The sequence below is a fragment of the Lissotriton vulgaris genome, chromosome 7, assembly GCF_964263255.1.
Source record: "Lissotriton vulgaris chromosome 7, aLisVul1.2, whole genome shotgun sequence".
In the NCBI taxonomy this organism is placed as follows: domain Eukaryota; kingdom Metazoa; phylum Chordata; class Amphibia; order Caudata; family Salamandridae; genus Lissotriton; species Lissotriton vulgaris.
Genome location: NC_141695.1, coordinates 1,408,436,062 through 1,408,459,925, shown reverse-complemented (window position 1 = coordinate 1,408,459,925; position 23,864 = coordinate 1,408,436,062). Strand labels below are relative to the sequence as shown.

Sequence of the window (23,864 nt, the reverse complement as noted above, 5' to 3'; positions counted from 1 at the left end):
ACTGTATTCTTTAGGTCATCCCAGATGGCAAGGAGGGCAGATTCAGTGCCTCTTCCTGGATGGTATACTGTTTTGAAGTCTGAAAGTATGTCATTCTCTTCAATGAATTGTGACATCTGGGCGAACACTGCTCCTTTCTATCAGTTTGCCCAGGAAAGGTCCATTTGTAATGGGTCTGTAGTTGTCAGAGTTCAGCGGGTCCAAGTTTGTTTTCTTCTCAGTAAAGGGCGTATGTATGACTTTTGAGTTCTGGAAATATTCAAGTAGTTAAGGAATTGTTGATGATGATTCTTACTGGAGTCGCAGCAGAGGTTGTTAAAAGAAGTGTCTTGAAAGTTTGTGGCGGACTGGGGTCAGAAGGGCTGCCGCAGGCCTGCTTGCTTTGACCAGGTCCATAAATTCATTGTGTGAGATGTGTTGGAAGGAACTGAGAGGCTTGATTAGAGCATTCTTGAATTGTTGTTTTGTACAAGGGTTAGTGCTGGTGCTTTGTTTCTGTTTTAAGTACGATTCCAATGTGTCTGCTTTGGCCGTGTAAAGATTTGCCAGTTTGTCTGTGAAATCTTGAGTAATAGGATGAGTTCCTTCTAGGCAATTTGGTTTGCGAAATTCCTTGAGTATCTTCTAGAATTCTTTATTTGCACATTTAGCATTTTGAATTCTGTCTGAATAGTACTTTTTCTTAGTTTTTTTTGATAGCCAACTTGTATAATCTGTTAATTTTCTGTAGGTGAAGTTAGTTTTGTTTGGCGTTTGTTTTGAGCCAGGTAGGTTGCAGCATTCTAATTTGTTGTTTTATGTCTTTTATTTCTGTTTCTCCAAGGCGCTTTTTTTTCTTTTGTTCTGTTGTGTGGTTTTGAGTGGTATCAGGATGTGAAAAGCTTCCTGTAACCACTCATAGATTTTGAACAGAATTTATAATTTCCAGATTTGAACTGGATGTTAGTTGTTTCCAAGTGTTCCAAATTGAGTTTGTTGCACGGCTGATAAGTGGATGGATGTAAGGTAGTTTTAGGTGAGTCGCTTAGCTTTGTTTTATGATGGAAAGCAAGCAAGTGGTGGTCTGACCATGTGACTGGAGTTATAGTTTGAAAGATAACTAGTTAAGTATTAGCAAAAATGACATCTAGGATATGTCCAGCTGTGTGTATCGGATTGTGGACAATCTGATGCAGGTTCAATGCGTCTAGGCTGGTGAATATTGTTTTTGGATGGGTCATATTTGGTTTATCAAACCAAATGTTAAGGTCACTCAGAACGCATAGGTTGGAGTGAAGTGCTTCTGGGAATGTTGCCTTGCTAGGGGAAGGTCTGTAAAGGAGCAGGAAGTTACAGGGGGAGACTGTGTAGGATTGCATCTTGTTAGAAGAGCCTCACAATTCTTTATGGAGATGTCAATTTTATTGATATGTATTGTTTGCCTGAATACAACTGCTAGACCACCTCCTTTTTTGGCTATACGATTTTGGGTGATTGTTTGATAACCTAGAGGAATGGCTTCATGCAGGACTGGAGCCAGATCCTCTCCCAACCATGGTTTGGTTATGAATAGTATGTCTGGTTTTGCATCGGTGAGAAGGTCGTAGATGTGATGCTTGTTTTTTAGAGAGGGACCAAACATTTATTAGTAGACCGTTTAGTGAGTGGCCTTTGGTGATAGTGGGACTTTGTTTTGTGGAAGAGTGATCAGTATTGTGTGGGTTTGTAGCAGGTGTGTTTTTAGTGCTGGTATTAGCTGTATTAGGATAGCAATCATTTAGTTGTTCTGTATCGTGTTCCTGATCCAGCATGCTAAGAAGGCATTTGGATGGGTCTGTGTGTGTATGTGTTGGAGATGGTAGTGCTGTGTTGCTTTTGTGGTGTAACATTGTTGTAAAGTAGACTTGGGGAAGCAAAGTTGTGAGGTGTGGCATATTGCTTATATTTTTTTGCGTGTGTTCAAGGCGGAAGGTGTAGAAGTCAGGGGAGGTGGTGCAGCATGTGGGTCATGTAGTAATGCCCCAACACTTTTCAATCAAAATACTAGCCCTAAAATCTAGCACCAATAGACCAGGACCTTACAACAAACCTTATCCCTAGTCCAAGCACCCAATCAGTTCAAAAACCCTGATCTCTACGTCCAATAAAGGCCCTAGCCCTACCAGTAGTCCCACAACTAGTCCAGCAACCAATCGCACCAGAAGCCCTAATCACTACTTCCAAATGAAGGTCTAACCCTAGCCCTAGTACCAACCCTATAATTGAATCACAGACCCAGAAACCAATCGGAACCCTTAAATACCCAACCAATGAGGACATTAACCCTAATCCAATAGAAACATCAGATACAACCACCAATCATTGTACACATGTACCAACCACTAGCAGACCATATAAGGTCCCAGCGACCTCCGACAAGGGTTGCTGGCCAGGGAGTTGGAAGCTGCTTCTCCGGTTTAAAATCTCCTAGCAGACAGACTGGCTCAATCCACACTTTGGACTTCTGCAGGTAGAGGCCTCACTAACTTGAAATCTAGCAATACTGTTTGAATAAAATTTTACTCCCTCTGCTGGCCAAAAAACGAAGTGCACAGGCCTTACTAAAGACCGTTTAAACCGCTCATAGAAGCACCCTCTGATGTAGAATATCCCTGTTGCGGGGGGGGGGGGAGCAGGTAGGTGAGGGGGTGGGGGGGGCAGGGGGGAGGGGGCGGAGGGAGGGTGGGGTGGGGGGGCCAGGGGGGAGGGTGGTGGGGGGCAGGGGGAGAGGGGGCGGGGGCAGGGGGGGCTGGTTTCACTGTCTTGTGAACACAAAATGGTGGCTGATCACAACTACTTATAAAGGGTATAATCCCCCACAGGATCCATTAGAATATGTATTGATGAGTATTGTTAATGTGAGGTTACTGACTGTTTCCATGTTGCCTGTAGAAAGCTCTACATCTGCGGGCCACCAAGACCTTTCGTGATGACAAGACTGCTCTTCGGCGCACTGGGGAGGAGTGGCTGGTCACAATGGAGGATGCAGAGGCCTACATCCCTAACGTGTATGAGGAGGTGCTGGGCATTGTAGATATCATCACACTCAACAGCCGGCAGTACTGTGTGATTCTCGACCCTGTTGGACGGGATGGCAAGCCACAGCTCGGTCAAAAGAAGGTGGTGAAGGTAGGTTTGAGCAGTGATCGTGCCTCATGATGGTACGCTTACCTTCTGTCTGGAGCAGATCATGTTGGTAGCTGTAGAGAGCTCTTTTTTGTTTGCTCTGGGTAATACTGTGGTGTTCAACACATTAAATATAAGTAACAGGAAACTTGTGAAGTAGGAAAGTGGGTATTTATTAACCCCATCCACGAAGACCAACGATCAACTAACCTCCAGGGAGGTGTACATTCTAAGCCAGAATCTCCTGACAAGATTCCATAAATTAAAGGTACAAAGCATGTTAACACATTATCACACATCTCCCTTCCTAATAAAAACAAAAAAACAAAAAAAGGAAGAAGAAAAGATTAAACGTAATCTTTTAAGTATAAAGGAGGTCTACGTACTCTCTGACCCAACCTAGAAGAAGAAGAGGAAGGCAAACTTGGAGATACAGGGGAAGAGTAACGGGAATAACCTGAATTACATCCAACAGGAGGGGCACTTACAACAGCAGGCAACCTTGAATCAACCAAAACCACACGACTATTATTCCATATCCTTCCATCATCCGTTTTGATAGCATTTCTAAAGATTTTCACTACAGAGCGAACTTCAGTGAACTTCGACCAAGACCTACACCCAACAGGAGCTCTGATTCGAACAAGATCACCAACTTTGAACTTATGAAACAAAACAGACTTTCTGCGATCAAAATATTCCTTCCTAGAAACTTGTTTGTCCAATTCTGAACCCTCCCCTTAAACAATTCAAAGGGAGATCTTCCAGTGGTCGAATGGGGAGCCATCCGGTAACTGTTAATTCTATCTTTAAGTGAGACCTTCCAATCCAACCCAGATGACCTGGCCAGCTGAATCGCTTCTTTAAGAGTCTTATTAACTCTTTCAACCGCACCATTAGACTCAGGATGATACAAGGAACATCTCTTATGAATTACACCACACATCTTTAAATAATCTTCAAATTGCTTTGAGCAAAACTGAGGTCCATTATCTGAAAGTAAACTGTTAGGAAAACTTTCTTTCAAAAAAATACCATCCAAGAATTTGATGACCGCATCTGAGGTTATGTCCCTCACAGCAGAAACCTCAATCCATCTTGAATATAAGTCTATTAAGACAATCAAATATGGAGTATCAGAAACCCCAGACAAAGGACCAACAATGTCAATTGCAACTTCATCCCAAGGATGATTAGGTAAAATCCTCTTTACCATGGGCATTTGTCTAGTCTTTAAGATTTTGTCGCTAGCACAACATTCAGGGCAATCTCTCACCATTCTCTCTATTTCTAGATCCATCCCAGGCCACCAAAACTGCAAACGAAGAATTTCTTTAGTCTTGACGATGCCAAGATGACCACAATGAGCATGGGACAATAATTTTTTTCAGATACCAACAGGAGGAATTTATTTTGTCCCACGAGTAAGAAGACCATCATCAGTAATAGAAAGTTCATCTGAAACTAACAACCATGGTTTTTCTAAACGAGTATGACTTTTTAAAGAAGAAATAAGTTTGGAAATTTCTTCATCCTTCTCTAACTCAGTCTTCCATTCACACTCCTCAACTGCTCCCTCAGTAACTTCACATACTCTGATACTGTCATCTGTACTGTCATCTGTATCAAAAATATCTTCTTCATGAACATTCCCTACAACAACTAGCCTAGACAAGCAATCTGCAGACTTATTGGCTACACCAGGAATGTAATCTACTTCAAAGTCAAATTCCTGTAAAGAAATAACCCATTTCCTAATTCTTGATGAAATGGCATCTAAACCTTTCTTTGAAAAAACTTCTTTTAGAGGTTTATGATCTGATAAAACACACACTTTAGAGCCCCAGATTAAATTTCTAAATTTCCTCAAGGCCTAAAAAATTGCAAGAGACTCCTTCTCAATAACTGAATAGTTTGTTTCCGCACCCTTTAGACATCTAGAAGAACAACAAATCAAGAAATCCTGCCTATCTTTTCTTTGCGTTAAAATAGCCCCAAGACCTTTATCACTTGCATCAGTGAAAATAAAAGTCGGTAGACCAGGAACAAAAGCATGTAAAGATGGAGCCTTATTTAACTCATTTTTTTATGCCTACAAATTCTTTTCTGCAATCATCCGTCCAATCAAAAACAGAACTTTTGGCAGTCAACTTCCTCATGCTATGTGTTTTTTCAGCAAAATTAGTGATAAACTTTCCGTAGAATTCAACCATTCCTAAAAATGAAAGTAACTCATCCTTGTTAACAGGTTCATTTATCTTAGAAATAGTCTCTATCATTTCTTTTTTAGGGAAAACACCATCACCTGTAATTCTATGTCCCAGATAATTCACTTCTCGCACACCGAATTTGCACTTACTTTTCTTCAGAGACATACCAGCTTCACCCAAACGTTCAAGAACCAGACATACTCGTTCATTGTGTTTCAAATTTTTTCCAAATATTAACAAATCATCCTGATAACACTTCACCCCAGGCAAACCTCTCAGAATCTTAGCCATAATCCTTTGAAATGCAGAGGCTGCCGAAACAAACCCAAATGGCATTCTTTTGTACTTGAAAGTTCCCATGGGAGTGATGAAAGCCGTTAGCTCCTGTGAAGACTCATCCAGTTCCACCTGGTGGTAGGCAGAAGCTAAATCAAGAGTGGTAAAGTATTTTGCTCCACCCAAAGTGGCAACCAACTCGTCAATGTTGGGTAACGGAAACCTATCTACGACAACTTCCTTATTTAGGGATCTCAAATCAACACAAAGACGAATTTCGCCAGTTGGTTTCTTCACAATAACAATGGGAGCCAACCACTCTGTTGCCTCCACTGGTTCAATTATCCCATTATTAATCAGCTTGTCAATTTCTTCTTTAACTTTGGTTTGTTCTAACAAAGGAATTCTCCTCACCTTTGCTACAATAGGAAAGGCATTCACTTTCAGTTTGATATGATGTTTATAACCACGTAAACATCCCAATTTTTCTTTAAAAACATCTGGAATTTTTTTTTAAAAACGTTACACAAGTCATCACTCACACAACTTTCAACACTCTCATTCACTTCTTGAATTATCACTTGAGGAATAGAATTTGGATCAAGTGTCACACCAAGTTCTCTTTGATGTAACCATCCTATTAATGCATCACCTTTTTTCGCTACATATATTTTTCCAACAGTTATGCGACTACCCAATTCCATTCCACCCAAGAAATAACCTAGAATTTTTATTGGTTTGTCACTATAACCTAGAGGTAATATATCTGATCTCATTAATTTTGGATTGTCTGGGAAAGTGTCCTTAAATAATTTTTCATCAATAAGGGTAATACGAGAACAAGAATCAAATTTGAAATTTATCATCTTATTCTCCACCTTCACTAAATGTGAAGGATGATCAATCTCATTACATTTTATCTCAAAACTCACAGTTCTAACTTGGGGTTGAGACCATTTCTTTTTTATAAATTCTCCTTTCAACATTCTTGTTCTACAGAACTTTGCATAATGACCTCTCTTTCCACATCCGTTACACACAACTTTTAATGCAGGACAAGTTGGAGAATTTGCTAAGTGTGAATTTTGACCACATCTGAAACACGAAAATCTACTAGATTGTGAAGAAAACAAAGCATTAGGCATGCTAGGATTCATTACATTTCCTATTGCACCCTGTTTTTCTTGTCCAGCTGTACTTTCTTGCTTTTTTATTTGACAAACAATATCGTCCACCTTAGTTTCTTCTTTAACATCAGGTTTCTCCTTTTTCTTTTTTTAATTCACCTACACATTTAGTCATGTGTTCGACTTGTTTAGCGATAACTAAAACTTCTTCAAGAGGAGGTTCATCTTTCAACCATAACTCTTTCCTGATGTCATCATGTGCACATCTTAGAACAAATTGATCACGTATTCTCTCGTCAAGTGTTTGTCCAAAATTGCATGAAGATGCTAATTTCCTTAAACAAGATACATATTCCTCGGCTGTTTCATCTTTCTTCTGTTCTCTCAAACCAAAATGATAACGTTCCATTATGGTGCTTAATCTTGGTAAGTAATGACGGTCTAACTGTAATATAGCGATTTCATATTCATTCAGATTTCTTTGCTCTGCTGCAGGTAAATCTGGTAGGTGTTCCAAAACGTCTTGTCCTTCACCACCGAGGCAATGTAGAAGAAGAGCAAGTTTCCTTTCTGCACTCAAATTTGTGCCACATACCCTGGCATAATTCGCAAATATTTTCTTCCACTTTTTCCATTTCACGTTAGGTTCTCCAGGACTTACTAGAAAAAATGCTGGTTGAGTAACGTTCTGCATTTTTTTAAGTTTCCCCTTTTTTTTAAGTGTTCACTTGTTTAATAGAGCCAATATGTTCAATTTGAAGAGAAAAAATATGGCTTAGTTTGCTTGAAAATATCAATTAACAATGCTCTTTACTTGTTGAAAAATGTTCTTAGCTTGCTGATAAAATGTCAATTAATTTACAATGTCTTGGAATGGTGGAATTGACTTAACTTGATGGGGAAAAAAAAATATCAATCAACAATGCCCTTTACTTGCTGAACAATGCTCTTAACTTGTTGAGAAAATGTCAAATAAGAATGCCTATGAATAATGAAATTGTGACAAGATACAATGCTTCGACTTGAAAATAGAACTCCGTGGTATTGTGACGTGAAGAATGCGCTGAGTAGAAATAATAGAACACAGCGCTGACTAGAGATGAAGGAGCGCACAGCTGAAACTCATTGAGATTGTGCGTGATGCGCCCAGTTCAGGTCGTGCTTACGTCAGCTGTAATTCCCTTTCAGATTGTACGGCTCGCGCTTTTCACTGCTCGCGCTCCTCACTTTGCTCGCGCTCTTCACTTTGCTCGCGCTCCTTACGTTCAGTTTATCTTTTAAAGCTCGCGCTTGATACTTTTAACTTCAAAGTTGATTTTTAGACTAAAAAGAATAATTTAACTACACTTTCGCTGAGTTTAAATGCCCACCGCTCTCCTCACCGGATGATAACACAGACAAACGTTGTGTAAACAAACCGCCGCAGGGAAGTCACCGCTTCCTTTTCTTAAATACAGCCGCTGGAGGAGGGGTGTCTTTATCTTCTTTTCCCTTTGTGTTGAGGTCTCCCGATCGTCGCCAATTTAATGTGGTGTTCAACACATTAAATAAAGTAACAGGAAACTTGTGAAGTAGGAAAGTGGGTATTTATTAACCCCATCCACGAAGACCAACGATCAACTAACCTCCAGGGAGGTGTACATTCTAAGCCAGAATCTCCTGACAAGATTCCATAAATTAAAGGTACAAAGCATGTTAACACATTATCACAAATACCACTCTGCTGTAGCAAAAGCATGTGGAGAGAGGAGTAGCGCAGCGAGATGGCAGTGCGTGAAAAGTGCGGGCTGCTCAGATTTTCGGTATTGTGTATTTACTGAACTGTACATTTAAACTGTTGTGCGGTGTAATCAAACATTTTCTGCGTCAGTAGGCAGATCATAATATCACAACACCAGACTTGCACACGTTGTGTCATCTTTCAGAACCATTAACCCAGAGGGCTTGCTGACCTTTGAAGTAATGACTATGAAAGTCAGTGTCTCCATAGCATCAAAATAATACAGTTCCACGTTCTCCTTCCGATTCTGGAGTTTAGATGTCTTTCAGAATTGAGAAATTTTGTTATTGAGTCACAAACATTAAAATTCCAGAATTTATCCTTTGGTTAATTATACAAGAAAGTGGTTTATTACAGATTTTGGTGTTCATTTGAGTTTGTGGAAATCTGCATCTGACTTCCCAAAGAAAGTTTGGAAAGTTTATGTAAATTGCCTTGCCAATTGCACTTTTGTGGAGTCCATAGTTGCCACCTTAAGTGAAACATGCTGCTCAAGTGTTTGTTTTAGAAGCCAGAGGGTTGCGCTTTAATATAAAATGTTTTTTTTTTTTTTTTTTTTTGAAAATGGAAATCAAACTAATGGACTCCATGCATTTAGGTAGATTTAGGAGGAGTGTTGTCGGCTCAAGAATGCTCTTATGGTTCTTTCTACTTGCATTTCCTATTTTAACTTTTTGTTTCTTTTGTCACCTCAATCTTATCGTTTTACTAAGTTGAATTTTACTGTCCTCCATTTTTGTAGCCATGTAAACTGCAGGGCATTTATTTTCTAAAGAGTGGAAATCAGTGGGAATCCAGGGTTCTTAGTATGATTTTAGGGTGATTAAGATTTTGCAAAGGGCAAATTCATTCATGTACTGGATTTTACTAAGGAGTAATTTAGTAAATCTTGCAGTGTGATGGTATTATATTAAGGGCTGTAATAGAAAACATTTTGAGTAATTTGAGTTGCTAGTGTGGAAAATGTAGAGTTTTTTGGGGGTAGTAGTGTGCTAGTATAATTTGAGTAGTTACTATATCAATTCTATATAATGTCACCTCAGGCAAGGCATTGTTTTTGAGAAACATTTTCACCATTATAGCAAATATGTTGACACTTAACGGCCTGCATCCACCTGGCGCCTACTTTGTGTTCTTTCAGCGGGATGGGAAGTATTACAGAGAATACCAACAGAAATGGAGGCTGCATAGCAGCAAGTGAGGTATATTTTTCCACAAATTAAGGAACATGCATACATATGCATACTAAGACACCTTTATCTAACATGTATTGAAAATTGATGTAGTGTTATTAACAGGTTTGAGTAAAGCGGGTTACTTGTTGAAGCACTGAAGCTTTTTTAACCATCTTGATTGAACAATACAAACGAAGGGCGTGGTATGGGGTAGGCAGCCACGGCCCTACCCTAAGGCGATATGTAAAAGTTAAGGTTTGGCCTACTTTCCTCTTTTCTTTTTTTGAGGGGGAGTTTTATATAGCGCAAACTAGATCCGAGGATATCGGAGTGCTTTACATGAGCACCAATTGCGTTACAGACGGATACATTAATTTGAGATTGGCACGGGGGAGATAAAGTAATTTACGCAGAATCACAGGATGTTGAGTGTCCCTGCTGAGACTCGAACCCAGTTCTCTAACTCCGAGGTTGACCACCTAAGTCGTTAGGCCACATCCTCACCCCTTGTTGTTTGAAAGACTTGACTTTAGCTAGTCGAGCGAGTGATGCAGGGGGCTTTATGTTTTCATGAGGAGGCATTCCCTGGTGATGGTTACATTGAGCGGAACACTGACTACATGGACTAATGTCCATTTAGGGGAAGAGACCCCTCCTTCTAAGGTGATCACACCTCATAATTTACTGGGACAGTCCTGGTTTTTGGACATCTTTCCTGGCATATGAAAATTTTCTCCTAAATAAATCAATGTTCCATTTTTGCATTTGAGGAGCATTTGAATTCTAATTCTAAGCATTCTTGTTCTTTAGTTCTCTTCTGGCAGTGTTGGCCATTCTGATGGGAAGGTGCACATATCCAGTATTTCAGTCATAGCACTCTTTCTTACCTCTAAGAAGGGAGAGCAGCCGAGCCTGACTGACATGCCCCCACCTCCCAAAGCCCTGCATATGTGCAGCTACATACAGCCACCACATTGCGAAAATGTTTTTGTGACACTCAAACCTAGTGTGACACTAAAGTGCTAATCAAGGGCTGTAAAGTTAAGAGATGTCTGTGAAGGAACAGCAGCGAGGAAGAGTGCTGTGGTGAAAGAGGCAGTCTGTGTTTGGTTTGGTTAGGTGGTCAGGACCAATTATTAGGATTTCCTTTTTCCAGTAGCATACAGCTGACATACCCACAGTTCTTTGCATGGTGTTAGATCCTGGGGCATGTGCCGCTGTTAAGCAGCAGGTTTCCACCCATAGTACTCTCAAATGCAGGTCCTCCAGGCCAGCAATGTTATCTGCCCTGCTAAACTCTGTACAGAGCAGATCGCACTAGTCCAAAAGGAGACTCCTGGCCCTCAACACCATCCCGTCTACAGTAGTCCTAAGAAAATGTGTGTTGAAATGTAAAAAACACCGAAAAATGTGCATTGAGACATCACCACAACAATGCTTATGTAATATTTGACAGTTAAGAAACTGTAAGCACTCTCTTAGGTTTGAAGGTGATGAGTATTATGGCAGTGTAAGGGATTCTTGTCATTGTACCCGTGTCTGTTGTCCAGGTGTAGTCCTAGATCTTTCTGTAGCCAGTCCTGCTTTCCAGTCTTCAAAATCTAGCTGCTCTACCTATTTCGGGTGGATATTCTGTGCACAAAATGTGGGAGGAATCTTATCCCAGATAGAATTTAGATTACATCCCACTTAGTTCAAAATCTATGACTTAGATGTATTTTTATTCACATATTAGTATTCACGTATTAGTTTTTATAAAGCGGTAAGGAAGAGCATTTCTCATGGCTGCAAAAGATCGGTCTACAATCTCCTTCATCATTCCCAGTTCACGTTGTGGGTCCTGATGACGTCGCAGACCATCTAAATAGCAGCTACACTTATTTGAAGGAGAGACTTAGAAGCATGCGTCCTAATGCCCCATTTATTCTGCATTCCAGTGTAACTCCTAGGGCGTTGTGGGGAAACTGTTACCAAAAGTTACGTTGGACTCCTCCCTGCTGTCCTTTGTATTTGTGCAAACTCAAGTAGGGAGTGGGTGCACTCAGTGCTTCTAGCGTAGTCGCTCTGTTGCTCACAAGAATCCGGAGAACGGATAGGCATGTGTCGAGGGGATCACTGGAAGGCCCCTCTCTACTACCCCTTTGCCAGTTGTGTAGGGGTCCTAGTGAAGACCCGTCACACTGTGAGGTATTTTAATTTACTTTCGTTTGGTTGGGTGAAAGAATGTTTTTCAATTCTCAAGTGGGACGATGCCAAGATCAATATCTAATGCATGTGCAGAGGATCATACCTGAATGAAGGCAATTGGCAAGAGCCCCCTATGAAGGCTGGGCTGGGGGTGAGGGCGATTTGAAGGATTTCTAACCTCAATGTAGCGGATAATCCGGAGTCACTAAGTTTAAAGTTGGTGTTTTGTGGGATTCCTTTGACCAGAATATCAGTGGTGTACAGGACCCTGATCTGTTTTAACAAATTTCGCCAGTCTTGGCCATCCTTTGAAAGAGTTGGTGGTGTGGGGGTCAAAGGTGTTACAGATTGGCAGACTGAACTTTGCTTTCTCTTCTCCACAGGGGGAGAAGTCCTTCTTCCTGCAGCCCGGAGAGAGCTTAGAGTCTGGGATCCAGGATGTGTACATACTTTCTGAAGATGAAGGTTTGGTGCTGAAGGCTCTCCAGCTCCTGGAAGATACAGATGAAGTGAGTGATGCTGTCCTCCTACCGGAGGCAGGAGGACAATTATACCAGTGTCCTGATCTATTTATTATATTTAAATAAACCTAGTCTACTTATGCATTCTTTCATCTTAAATTAACATAACATTATTAGTGTGTTCCGGAACACTGATCACATAGCAAAAACCATTTTCATTTATCAATGTTGAGAAGAAAGCACAATGTTCTGTTTTTGTTTAACTATATTTTGCAAACACCGCGACTCCAGATCCTCTGTCCTCAGATAATAGTTTATGGTAAAAAAAACTTCCTATTATGCTAGTTTAACGCTGCTGAAAAACTACAGAGGAAATATCACCCACGGCTTATGATAAAACAGTTTAAAGGTAGATTCTGAATACCAGTAAGCAGAATTCATAATGTCCTGAACAGTAGATCCGAACATAAAACTTTTCGAGGCCATGGCGCCATGAACAGAGTGCACCCCAAACACCTGAATCAATACCTGCCTCCTGCATAACATACTTTAGCCATCTCGCTATTGTAGCTGTAGTAACAGGTCTGTACGGTTTCTGCAAAGCAAATAATTGCGCTATACCAGCAGGCCGAATTGACCTTGTACATTCCTCGTAGGCTTTAAGACATTGCACTACACAAATCTTAGCATTACTAGGAAAGGCATGGTAATCAACACTTCTAGACATTGTCTTGGTTCTGGAAGTAATGTTAAAGGAAACTCCCCCCAGAGTATATACTCTACCAGTAACGTCCAAAGCCTTGACATCAGATGAACGTCTACCTGCCGCAAGACATAAAAGCATGGCCAATTTGGCCGGAAGCGGTTTCCTTGTTAACATGTCATTTTGAGGCCATTCATTAAATAGGGAAAGAACTAGAGAGACATCCCATAAGGAAGTATACTTGGGTTTGGGCGGATTCGCTACTCTAAAACCCTTCAGAAGTTTACATATGAGCGGTTGCATAACCACAGGTTTGCCGTCAATTTGAGAATGACCCGCCGAGATAGTGGAACGGAAATTATTAACGGAACAATATGCCAACCCCTCGGAAGCTTTCTGCGAAAGAAAGTTCACAATGCAGGGAAATACCGCCCCCATGGGATCCATGTGTTCCACGCACCAACGAACCCAGCCCTTCCAGGCTGAAGTATCTCTTCCTAGTGGATGGAGCGTAAGCTTGGGTGCTGAAGGCTGAAGCTTGGTCTGAATCCTGGCATTTGCCTATGCTGCCGGAAAGTCTCCAGGCCATCTGGGACAATTGCCCCAACACCACCATCGGCTGCATCTCTCCATGAGGGCCCTGGAGTAACATCAGGGACCCTGAAATCTTCCTGGGGAAGTCTCAGCTCACCTCCAGAAGACTCGGGAACCAAGGTTGCGACTTCCACAGGGGAGTCACTAAGATTACTTCCGCTATTTGTCGCAAGATCTTTGTGTAGACCAGAGGGATCAATATGAACGGGGGAAAGGCATAATTCAGAGTCTGGGACCAGTCCTGAGTGAAGGCATCCGTCACCAGAGCTAACCGATCCGGTCTCCAGCTGAAGAACTGGGGTAATTGCTGATTCAACCAGGACGCAAAGAGGTCGATCTGGCATGGACCCCAGATCGCCTGTAACCACTCAACTACTTGAGGCTGGAGCTGCCAATCGCTGTAGTCTTTGAGGTGTCGTGAGTGCCAGTCCGCTGCCACGTTCGACTGGCCTGGAATATATTCAGCAATGACCGATATCTGATGACTTAGTGAAGGGCTTTTGGCACTATTGCCTATCTCTACCAACATGGAGGATCTCGTGCCTCCCAGTTTGTTGATGTAACGTACTGCTGATATGTTGTCCATCCGTAGTAGGATGCAACACGAAACATTTTTGGGTAACAGAGTCCTGATCGCAAATGAGCCGGTGAGTAGCTCTCGGACCTCTGAGGACAGAGGAACCAGGTCCGTGTACGAGAGTCCCTTCTGTACATTTTTAATCTCTGAAGGGCTCGATAGTGAAGGGGACCTGGGAAGATCGCTTGAATCGATGACGCTAGGAGACCCACTATTCAGGCATGACTCTCAGTGAGACTGTCTGTTTGGACAACAGAGCGTAGCGCCTTCTGTATGTCTCGAAGTTTGGAACGGGGAAGACTCAATTGAGCAGTGTGTGAATTTATGACAAAACCCTGAAAGTCTATCTGTTGTGATGGACACAGTACGGATTTAGCTTCGTTGACCACAAACCCGAGATCTTGTAGCATACCAATGGTCATGCGCAGATGTTGCACCACCATCTCCGGCGTCTGCGACATGATCAGTATATCGTCTAAATACACGATCATGCAAACCCCTTGCTCTCTGAGATAGGCTATTACTGGCTTCAGCACTTTGGTGAAACACCATGGTGCTGAGGAAAGTCCGAAAGGAAGGACCAAATATTCGTACCAGCGGTCTCTCCACTGGAATTGCAGAAATCTCCGATGTGGAGGAAAAATCAGAATGAATAGGTAGGCATCCTTCAGGTCCAGACGGACCATCCAGTCTCCTTGTTTCAAAAGATCCTTCAAGAGATGGATACCCTCCATCTTGAAATGTTTGTAAACAATGTAGTGATTGAAATCTTTTAAATGGAGTACCAACCTGTAACCTCTGCCTTTCTTCTGAACCAGAAAAATATTGCTGCAGAAACCAAGAGGGCTATTCTGCAGCAATTTTTCGATTTCTGAATCTATAAAAGCGCACTCTGTTTGGGAAAAAGACAGCTGTCTGGGCTGTCTGTCCTGATGAGGAACCTGAAAGAAATCTAGACTAAAACCCTGAACTGTCTGTAATATCCAAGCATCCTGAGAATATTGAACCCAATTGTGAAAGAAAAATTGAGTACGACCCACCAAGGGAAGCTGGGAGGTGTCTGGAGCACTCACCTGAAGATTCTGTGGCTTGGAAGCCACCACGGTATGCTCCCCTGTTGAAACGTCTCTAGTTGAAACGTTGCCTGGTGGGGTAGAACGTCCCCCCACGGGTGGAGTCCCAATCACCTCTGCCTCGAGCAAAGTCCCCTCTCTGGGGACCTTGGGATGCTGGCGGCCAAACGAGCGTCCTGACCTCGTCCGGCCCTGTTGAAAACCCCAGCCTGAAAGACTCTCTTGATCCCTGACTGAGCCTTATCGAGAGTCGTGAAGGTGCCCACGTACTTGGCTACGTCCTTAATGAAACGTTCACCGAACAAGTTGCCGTCCGCCAGGGGACCTGGTTCTGCCGCTGCCAATTCGGTACGGTTGGAGTCCATTCTCATAAGGAGTGACTTCCTGCGTTCCGTGGATATGGCGCAATTTGCATTACCCAATAGGCATATCGCCCTCTGGGTCCATCCTGCCAAGATATGAGGATCCATGGCCGCACCAGATTCGTGTGCTTCCAGAGCCATCTCCAGGATTTTTGCCAGGGGCCCCACCACATCCAGGAGCTGGTCCTGGCACCCTCACCAGTCACGATCAATGGCTTTCTTAGAATTTTTGGCAAACTTTTTTAGGAAAGTCCGCAGGCTAGTGTTTAAGTCAGGGGTCTCTGCGACTTTATCAGCGATGTCCGGACTAGGGCACTCTGAACGGAGCCTATTTCTCACCTCCTTGTCAAAACTTTTACAGAGGTTGTCATGCAGGTATGCAGCAGCTTGATGAACAATGTCAGCAGGATTAAAGGTGAAGGGGGTAAGGACAGGCTGCGAAGGCTCCACATTCTTAGACTTCCTGGTCCTCTTCCTAGGAGAAGACTCATCCGGATCGTCGGTAGACGTACTATCTGTATCGGTATCAGTGTCTGGAGCCTTGAACTTGCTGGCGTCAGGGGCAGGCAGAGAGGACAAGGTGTAGGAGTGTGGCCAAGACTTGGACTGGGAATCAGAGGGTGCCACGTCCTTCGAAGGGACTGTCGGAGCAGTGAAACCATGATGCTTGGCGAACTTTTTCAACTGCTTAGTGATAGGCTTAAGTGCAGTAGCTAGCACCTGTTGCACAGTTCCCGGAACTGCCTTTTCAAGGGCCTTGTTGACGGAATCCTGAACCGAACCGTCCAGGGCCTCAACAATATTATCTTCAAGGTAAGGGATCAGTCACTTCCTCCTCATAGGTAATTTGTGAATATATTTGCTCATGAGGCAATCTACAGAGAGGAGTAAATGGGGGAGCCAACCCACAACACATAAAAAACGAAGTACAGCTACCTAGCTCCTCAGCAAAGGCTGTAACAGAGTTCTTGCAGCCCACAGGGCGTAATTGGAGCAAAAAAGAGCAGTTTCTGATATTCAGGAGGTGTGCTCCCTCAAGGCCCAACAATTCTTCCAGCCTGCCAGGTGTTGGGGTGCTACTCGGGGGGGGGGGGGGGGGACAGGGGGGGGGGGGGACGGAGGGGGGGGGGGGACGGGGGGGGAACGGGGACGGGCAGCGACGTGCGTAGCCCAATCCTACAAAATATAGCCCAATTGGCCTACGCACGTCGAAACCAAAATAAAAGTTACTTGCTCCCTGCCCTCTCCGCTGATATGGGGAGCCTTTGCGCATACATTTACGCGGGGCGGTACCGTTAAACTTTTGCAATGTTAATATATTGACAGCAAGTGGCCGAAATGCCCCCAGCCCGCCGAGCGGGAAATACAAACTGTAAGCTGCTCTGAGGCAGCAACTTTACTCTCAGGTGATAGCGGGAGAGGCGGGGGGCTAAAATAACCAGCACGAGTGTAGCGCTGCACTTGGCAAGCCTGTCCCGAACCTGGAACTACAGTATCAGAACGCGTGCCTCCCTAGGCAAAGGGAGGGGATGTGACACCTCAGTAGACGCGAGCTCGCGAACACAGACAAATGCAAATGCAACCAAAGTAATCGGCATGACAAGCGCGCACAGCGGTAATCGTCAAATCTGTCAAACAATGCATTAAAGAAGCATTATAAGGTTATGGATATAAAAACACTTAACTGGCTGTATATCCTTTATTGACTGGCTCTTATGGGCTCTGACAGGATGTGATGTGTTGAATGCATCATGGGATATTTAGTTTGTGATATACAAAGTTAAATTTCATTGGCCGCTGTGTGTAGCAATTAAATGAAATAGAAAGCATAATACAAAGCCTCCGGTCCTGTAATAGAATTATGAATTGAAATTCTTAGTGCTACATAACGTAACATAGTTGAGTTTATGAGAGTGTACTTAGCAATCCTCTGTTAATTCCACTATTGAATTTAGTACATGTAACCATTTATTTTGCTGTCCCCTGTTTTAGCAGAGCATGTCTTTTTCTAATGACTATAGGGCAAACACAGTTGTGATGACTCCAAAGTTTCTCAATGAAGTACTTGAGGTTCTTCTTTACCTGCAATATGTGCAATGCATTTGCTAATGGTGAATTAGGTGTGGGCTGACAATACAGGCAGTAGAATCAGTTAGATGATATAAAATGTTTAAATTCCTTAGGAATGAAGTTTGGACTAGTTACAGAACCCAGTTGCACCATAACAAATCTATTTATTTGTTTGCATCATAAAATGATTCAATTTCACTGACTTCTTGTTCTGTAGAAGTTGAAAAGGCTACGATTCAAGTTTTATTACCTCTGTACTTATTTCCCAAGACAGAGCTACATTTTGTTAGCTTCCTAAAGTGTTGATAAGGGCAGCTGAACATAATGACTTTTCTTTGATACCTTTGTGTGACCTTAAAGTTCGCTTTCACAGATCACAGTAATGTGTCCTTGTTGATGACATTTAAGAAGCAAGACACTAGCTGATGGCGTAAAACATGTAAAGGGTGTTATTGGCTTCCATTTTTTTGTAAAGATACCTCTTGCTGAATACTCATTTGACTGTCTCAACCCCCTTGTGCAATAATGATTTAATATATTGGTCAACTTACTCTGAGGTTTTAGGAGTGAGGCAGCCTGCATGATGGACCCTATATGATGATGATAAACAGTTGCGTACAGATACTAATTGTAAATGCACTGTCAAGATTATTGGGCCCTACCATGACGTTCAGAGAAGTTCCACTTAATCAGACTGAAGCTGTTAAGGTCATCTTGCCGCATGAGTCCTGAGTTTGATCACTCATCGAATTTGGAAAGTAAGGATGTGTATAAATAAATCTGAGTAAGCTTTTTATTGGAACTGAAATTAAAGCGAGATGACAGCTTACAGAAACTTGTCGATTCTCCTTTTAGTTATGTTCCTGGTTTTTCATTTCCCTCTTTTGAAATGTCAGTAATGAGGTTGGTTGCCTTACGCCTTTCAAGAAGTGTCCATTGTGCGAAGTTTGTTTCTGCTTTTGGTTTGCTTCCCATGGGGTTGTGAAGCTTAGCCTAGTAAGTGGCCCATTCATACGATGTTTGTACAGTATCCAGGGCGGGAGGAGATGGAACATGGGTTTGGTTTGTTAGTCCAGACATCTTGAGACCTTGTTCTTTTGCAGATTTGATTATAAACTCTGCTAAAAGCAGGATGTGGTTAGATCTGATCTGGAGCTACAATCTGAGCATGCTGGTGACTTTTCTTGAGATATACGTAACTTTTCTAAAAGGGAAGATGTTGCTGGTTGCATAAAGAATAGTTTGAGATTCCTGATGATTCAATTGATCTGCCCTTTGTCAAAGCAAGTGATTTATGGCCACAGAATACTTTTCTTTGTTTAGAATGGTTCAAAGCATTCCTTGGTCAAAGCCTTTTATTGTCACATCTGCTTCTTCAAACGGGGAAAGATGGAAGTTGCCATCTGAGACAAAAAATAACTTTTCACTAGAGGATGATGGGAGGTGATGTCCCTGAGAGGAGAGAACGATTTAAGACTTTCTGTGACTAGACAGGAGGACTAATCTTTGGGGAAGGCATTGGGCAAAGGGAGAGAGAAAGTCCAGTGAATCTCACATCTCTACAATACACACCACATTAGGACTACGTCAAAGAATCTGACCCTCGGCCTGACCAGACGGTAATGAAATGTTGTCTAGTGGTGTTGTCGTCATTTAGGAAATATTCTTCAGATTTGTCAAAAGTGGCATTCGTGCAAAAGTTCGACTCAATACACCCAGGTGAAAACAGGATCTAAAATGGCCTCAGGTACTCTTGTTGCGGTCTATCTACTAATATTCTGAGATGAAAACAAATCATTCAGATGGGCTATTTAATTTGAGCCGTTTTGGTGCTTTTCCTGCAACTTTATCAATGTACCAAAGATATCTTCGAAGTATCCAAAGCCAGGGAAACCACACTTTTTTTTTATCCGTCCATAAAGCATTAAAGGTAGAGTCTGCAGGGAATGGAACCTCTTACTGTGCAGGTTACATAGAGCTCTCGCAACAGGCACATTGTCAGTGACCAATCTTACCATTATTGCCCATCCAGATATAGGTATATCTTATACATCTTAGTATTCCCTTGGTTGGTAGAGACTGCACTAGGCATTAACCCCTTTATTGTTGTTATTTTCGTTATTTTCATTAATAATATGTTTTGCGCAGGATGGCAATGAGATTCAACGCAAGCCCGGAGACCGGTGGATGATCCGTGGGCCGGTTGAGTACGTGCCGCCTGTGGAGGTGGAAGTGCTACTGACCCGAGAGGCCATCCCACTTGATGAGAACGAGGGCATCTACGTGCGGGATATTAAAACTGGCAAGGTGAGCGAAATGAAGGGTATGTATTTTTTGGGTGGGAGAAATAAAATGAGGGTGGGTGATCTGGAGTATAGTCTACAAAGCCTCTCAAATGAAGAGCGACGTTGGTCATCACTGTAGTGCATGTACACAGAAAGATTTGCCTGGGGAGAGCCAAAGCTATAGCATTAGCATTCTCTTTTTCAACACTGGTATCTCTAAGGATAAGGAGAGTGTATAATGTGTGCTTTGGTAGCAGAATGTTTCCACACCCTCTTCAGGATACAGTAAATGCTGCTCTAATTTTCCTTTAGTGGGTCTTTGCCTGCTCACTCTATACTATGAATCTCTTAAATTAATGAATTTCCCATGGGGGAGTCTGCTTGAGGAATATGAAAAGATCAATCAAACAGCAACATCATTAAAAAGGCTTCAAAGGAAACCGTGAAAACAATAGCTGTACAGAAGACCACTATGGCGGGGAAGTCTGTGACGAGGCCCAGGTCACGCCGCATTTGGTGTATGTGAGGTACGTCCTCATGCTCTGAGAGAACAGGAAATATTCAGAACAGAAGGATATGTTCGAGGCATAAGGGCTGCAGATGGTACATTATGAATAGATCGCCATCTGGTGTTGGGCTCGGATGATTGCACTTGCCTTCTCTTGGAGAAGTCCTTTGTAGTCACGAGGCTGGTGACTCCTCCCTTGGGTGATAGTGCGCAAGGGCATTGGCTTCATCCTTAGATTGTTTTTTTCCGCCATCGGGTTTGGATGAGGATCGAAGCGCTCCGGATCGACTTCGAGAAAAAGTTGTATTTCGGCGCGTATTCCCTTTCCAATTCGACTGTATTGTTTATCGAGCGAGTTCATTCCCATTTCGACGCGCTTCGACGTCCACACCGAAGATTTCTAACTCCACGTCAACGGGACCGGGAGGCCTATTTCGACGTAGTCCAGCCCGGAGTCCATGGAAAGGACTCCATTCAAGAAATGTCCAATGTGTGGTGCTAAATTCCCACACAAGGTCCTACACAAGGCGTGCAACCTCTGTTTGTCACCTGACCACGAATCCGGGATTGTGAAGCCTGTGTGGCTTTCTCCTCCAAGTCGACTATTAGAAACCGTCGAGCCCGAAGACACGAGATGTCGAGGATGGAGTCAGATGCAATCCCAGAACTGTTCGAGGTCTAACACTCCGAGAAGGAAGAAAATGAGGACGGGTCTGGGTCAGAAGCGGACGAGTCTGATGTCGAAGAAGTAGACGTTCATCAAACCGTGAGTGACGACGTCCCTTTGCCAAAAAACCGACCCCGATTGGTGTCGACCCCGCCTTCGAGCCCGGTCAGACAACCAAAAAAAGTTTGACGCCCTGCCTTCTGGCTCGGCAACGGAACAAACACTCCGTCTCCCACTATGTCGGATACGAGAAACGGTCGACATCGAAGCTCCATACCAAAGAGAGCTCAAAGTCGAAACATTCCATGTCGAAACCGAAACAAGCATCGACACCGAAAAAATCGGACTCGAGCAAACTCTCGGTGCCGAAAACACAACACCAAGACACAGAAGCAAAAGCATCTATCGGACCCAAAGGCTTCGGTACAGACACAGGAGCAAGAGACAGATCCAAAACAAAAGACTTTGTTCATTGATCCACAAACTGGCAAGGTGGTGACAAAACCACCTAAAAAGAGGAAGACTCAACCGTTGGAGGGGAAAGCTCCTCCTCCTGAGAAGAGAACAATGGGGACAAATACAACTCCTCCCATTCTCCACAGCCTATGGACACACCCTCTTCTCCTCTTCTCATACTCTGCCAGCTATCCCTCAACCTTTTACACCATGCCCATCTACACCTCAAACAGATGTAGAAAGTGACGCAGGGTATGGGGACCTTCCTGGGGACAATAACAATACTATCCCAGAAGACACAGACCCATGGGAAGATTATGATGCAGTGACAAATGATAATGACCCTGACCTGTATCCCTCAAAACCCGCTCCCCTGATGATAATTCAGGTTTTGCACAATTGATTAATAGGGCAGCAAAATACCACAAAGTAGATCTACATACGAAACCTCAGATAGAAGATTTCCTTTTAGAAACACTACCTGCTGCACAAAAATCTTCAGGGACCCTACCATTGCTGAAGGGTCTCCTCACTCACACATCAGATATATTTAAAGATCCTGTGTGGGCTAGGTTGTTAAACCCAAGAATTGACAAAAAGTATAAGGCAGCCCCAAAAGACCCAGTATTTTTTAAAGGCCAAATACCTCTGAACTCGTTAGTAGTCTCAAATGCTCGTAAGAGAGCGAACTCACTAACAGGAGAAGCTCCTCCTCCTGACAAAGGAGTCTAAATTAATAGATGCCTCTGGTAAGAGAGTAGCATCTCAAGCAGCAAACAGCTGGCGCATAGCAAATACTCAAGCGCTACTTGCACGCTATGATAGAGCTCATTATAATGAGTTGGAGAAACTCATTACACATCTCCCTAAGGAATATCAAAAAAGGGCAGAGCAGCTGATACAAGAAGGGGAGATAATAACCAACACTTCCATTAAGTGCGCCTTAGACGCAGCAGACACTGCAGCAAGATCTATAAACACCAGTATCATGTTAAGAATACATGACTGGCTCAGGGTCTCGGGGTTCAAACAGGAGGTACAAACTTCTTTATTGAACCAGCCTTTTGATGGGAAAGCCCTCTTCGGCTCAAGCACACATGAGGCGTTGGAGAAAATGAAAGGACACAAACGGCTAAGTCAATGGGAGCATTGCAACAGCCTTCTCAGAGTGGTTCCTTTCATAGGTCCACCTATAGAGGCGGATCAACAAATACAGGCACAACCCAGCAATCAACCTCTTTTACACCAACATCACCTAAAGGTAATTCTATAGGCAGTTACAGAGGTAACAACAAGGGTAGAGGTCGCAGAAACAACAACCACAACTCTCCTACCCCAAAACAGTGACTTCATACAGCTCCCCCCAGACCATGCAACACCGGTCGGGGGACGCCTATCCCAGTTCCTACCTGTCTGGGAAAACATCACATCAGACAGGTGGGTGAGCCAAATTATCCAACATGGTTATTGCCTAGAACTCACTGCTACCCCACCAAACATCCCCACCAGACAGCGTCCAATGAGTCAAGATCATCTGACATTATTAAAACAGGAGGTACTATCACTGCTACAAAAGCATGCGATAGAGGAGGTTCCACAACATCAACAAGGAACAGGAGTATACTCTCTATACTTTCTAATTCCCAAAAAAGACGGATCTCTAAGGCCTATACTAGACCTCAGATCTCTCAATGCATACATAAATTCAGAACCTTCCCACATGATCACGCTCCAACAGGTATTTCCTTTACTGAAGAAAGGGGACTTTCTTTCTACACTGGATCTAAAAGACGTCTACTTTCATATCCCGATTCACAAAGCTCACAGAAAATACCTCAGATTTGTAATAGAAGGACGACCTAATCAATTCAAGGTCCTTCCGTTTGGAGTCACAACAGCACCAAGGGTGTTCACAAAATGCCTAGCAGTGGTTGCAGCACACCTAAGAAGACCGCAAATACATGTCTTCCCTTACTTGGACGACTGGCTAATAAAGGCCACGTCACGAGGAATGTCTTCAAAACACACAAAAGACAATTAAACTGCTGCACCAGCTAGGGTTTACGGTGAACTACACAAAATCCCACCTGCAACCAAACAAGGTTCAACAATATCTAGGGGCTACTATAAATACAGAAAAAGCCATAGTATACCCCAATCCAGTCAGGATTCAGACAATGCTCACCCTAATTCAAAGATTTCAACCGCA

At 43.0% G+C, this 23,864-nt stretch overlaps 1 protein-coding gene across 2 annotated transcripts in view; it reads left to right on the top strand.

The window, feature by feature from the left end:
* The window catches only part of LOC147705737 (major vault protein-like), a 202,339-nt gene that overhangs the window by 74,867 nt on the left and 103,608 nt on the right, over window positions 1-23,864 (top strand). For both annotated transcript variants that reach the window (XM_086932183.1, XM_086932184.1), the window contains exons 7-9: window positions 2,911-3,147; window positions 12,283-12,408; window positions 19,888-20,046. In XM_086932183.1, coding sequence (XP_086788309.1) covers window positions 2,911-3,147; window positions 12,283-12,408; window positions 19,888-20,046 — 522 coding nt within the window. The remainder of the gene's footprint in view (window positions 1-2,910; window positions 3,148-12,282; window positions 12,409-19,887; window positions 20,047-23,864) is intronic.